We start from the raw sequence: 2,068 nt of genomic DNA on the forward strand, positions 1-2,068 counted from the left end.
TTGTTTCTTACCTGGAGGGAGAGAAGGTATTGCTCAGAGTTTCACCCATAAAGGGTGTTATGAGGTTCGGGAAGAAGGGCAAGTTGAGCCCTCGGTATATTGGCCCCTTTGAGATACTTGGGAGGATTGGAGAGGTGGCTTATAAGCTTGCATTTCCACCCATACTATGGAGTGTTCATCCAATGTTTCATGTTTCCATGCTCCGTAAGTATTTCGGTGATCCGGTTTAGCTAGATGGGGATTTGACTTATTATGTGGAGCCGATGGCCATTCTGGATCGACAAGTTCGAAAGTTGAGGTCAAGATTATAGCTTCAGTAAAGGTGAAGTGGAGAGGTCAGCCAGTCGAGGAGTCTACTTGGGAGACCGAGGCGGAGATTCGGAGTAGATATCCACACCTGTTTGAGACCCCATCATTTCAGATCGGGGCACGCAGTTCACATCTCAGTTTTGGAGAGTAGTGCAACGAGAGTTAGGCACACAGGTTGAGTTGAGTACATCTTTCCACCCTCACATGGATGGACAGTCCGAGCGTACCATTCTAACATTGGAGGATATGTTACGCACTTGTGTTATGGATTGCGGGGGTTCTTGGGATCAATTTTATCCGCTTGCCGAGTTGGCCTACAATAATAGTTATCAATCGACTATTTAGATGGCTCCGTATATGGCCTTGTATTGGAGGCAGTGTCAGTCTTATGTTGGTTGGTTTGATCTGGGTGAGGCTAGGCTATTGGGTACTGACTTGGTTCATGATTCTTTGGAAAAGGTTAAGCTGATTCAGGATCGGCTTTGCATGGCACAGTCTAGACAGAAGTGTTACGCCGATCGGAAGGTTCATGATGTTTCTTACCTAGAGAGAGAGAAGGTATTGCTCAGAGTTTCACCCATAAAGGGTGTTATGAGGTTCGGGAAGAAGGGAAAGTTGAGCCCTCGGTATACTGGTCCCTTTGAGGTACTGGGAAGTATTGGAGAGGTGGCTTATAAGCTTGCATTGCCACCCATACTATGGAGTGTTCATCCAATGTTTCATGTTTCCAGGCTCCGGAAGTATTTTGGTGATCCATCTCATCTTTTGGACTTCGGCACATTTAGGCTAGATGGGGATTTGACTTTTTATGTGGAGCCGGTGGCCATTCTGGATCGACAAGATTGAAAGTTGAGGTCAAAGAATATAGCTTCAGTAAAGGTGCATTGGAGAGGTCAGCCAGTTGAGGAGGCTACTTGGGAGACCGAGCCAGAGATTCGGAGCAGATATCCATACCTATTTGAGACCCCATAATTTTAGATCGGGGCACGCAGTTCACATCTCAGTTTTGGAGAGCAGTGCAATGAGAGTTAGACACACGGGTTGAGTTGAGTACATCTTTTCACCCTCACATGGACGGACAGTCCGAGCGTACCATTCTAACATTGGAGGATATGCTACGCACTTGTGTCATGGATTGCGGGGGTTCTTGAGATCAATTTTATCCGCTTGCCGAGTGTGCCTACAACAATAGCTATCAATCGACTATTTAGATGGGTCCGTATATGGCCTTGTATTGGAGGCAGTGTCAGACACATGTTGGTTGGTTTGAGCTGGGTGAGGCTAGGCTATTGGGTACTAACTTGGTTCATGATGCTTTGGAAAAGGTTAAGCTGATTCAGGATCAGATTCGCATGGCACAGTCTAGACAGAAGTGTTACGCCGATCGGAAGGTTCGTGATATTTCTTACCTGGAGGGAGAGAAGGTATTGCTTAGAGTTTCACTCATAAAGGGAGTTATGAGGTTCGGGAAGAAGAGCAAGTTGAGCCCTCGGTATATTGGCCCCTTTGAGGTACTTGGGAGGATTGGAGAGGTGGTCTATAAGCTTGCATTGCCACCCATACTATGGAGTGTTCATCCAATGTTTCATGTTTCCATGCTCCAGAAGTATTTTGGTGACCCATCTCATCTTTTGGACTTCATCACGGTTAGGCTAGATGGGGATTTGACTTATTATGTGGAGCCGGTGGCCATTCTATATCGGCAGGTTCAAAAGTTGAGGTCAAAGAATATATCATCAGTAAAGGTGCAGTGGAGAGG

The 2,068-nt window shown here is 46.3% G+C and overlaps 1 protein-coding gene across 1 annotated transcript; it reads left to right on the top strand.

Annotated features, from left to right (window-relative positions):
* The first annotated feature begins 654 nt into the window (after positions 1-654).
* On the top strand, positions 655-1,155 carry LOC138909766 (uncharacterized). Its single transcript, XM_070200979.1, has one exon. The coding sequence runs from the start codon at positions 655-657 to the stop codon at positions 1,153-1,155; it is 501 nt and encodes a 166-aa protein (XP_070057080.1).
* Positions 1,156-2,068: the final 913 nt, after the last annotated feature.

This window comes from Nicotiana tomentosiformis, chromosome 4 (genome assembly GCF_000390325.3).
Source record: "Nicotiana tomentosiformis chromosome 4, ASM39032v3, whole genome shotgun sequence".
In the NCBI taxonomy this organism is placed as follows: Eukaryota; Viridiplantae; Streptophyta; class Magnoliopsida; order Solanales; family Solanaceae; genus Nicotiana; species Nicotiana tomentosiformis.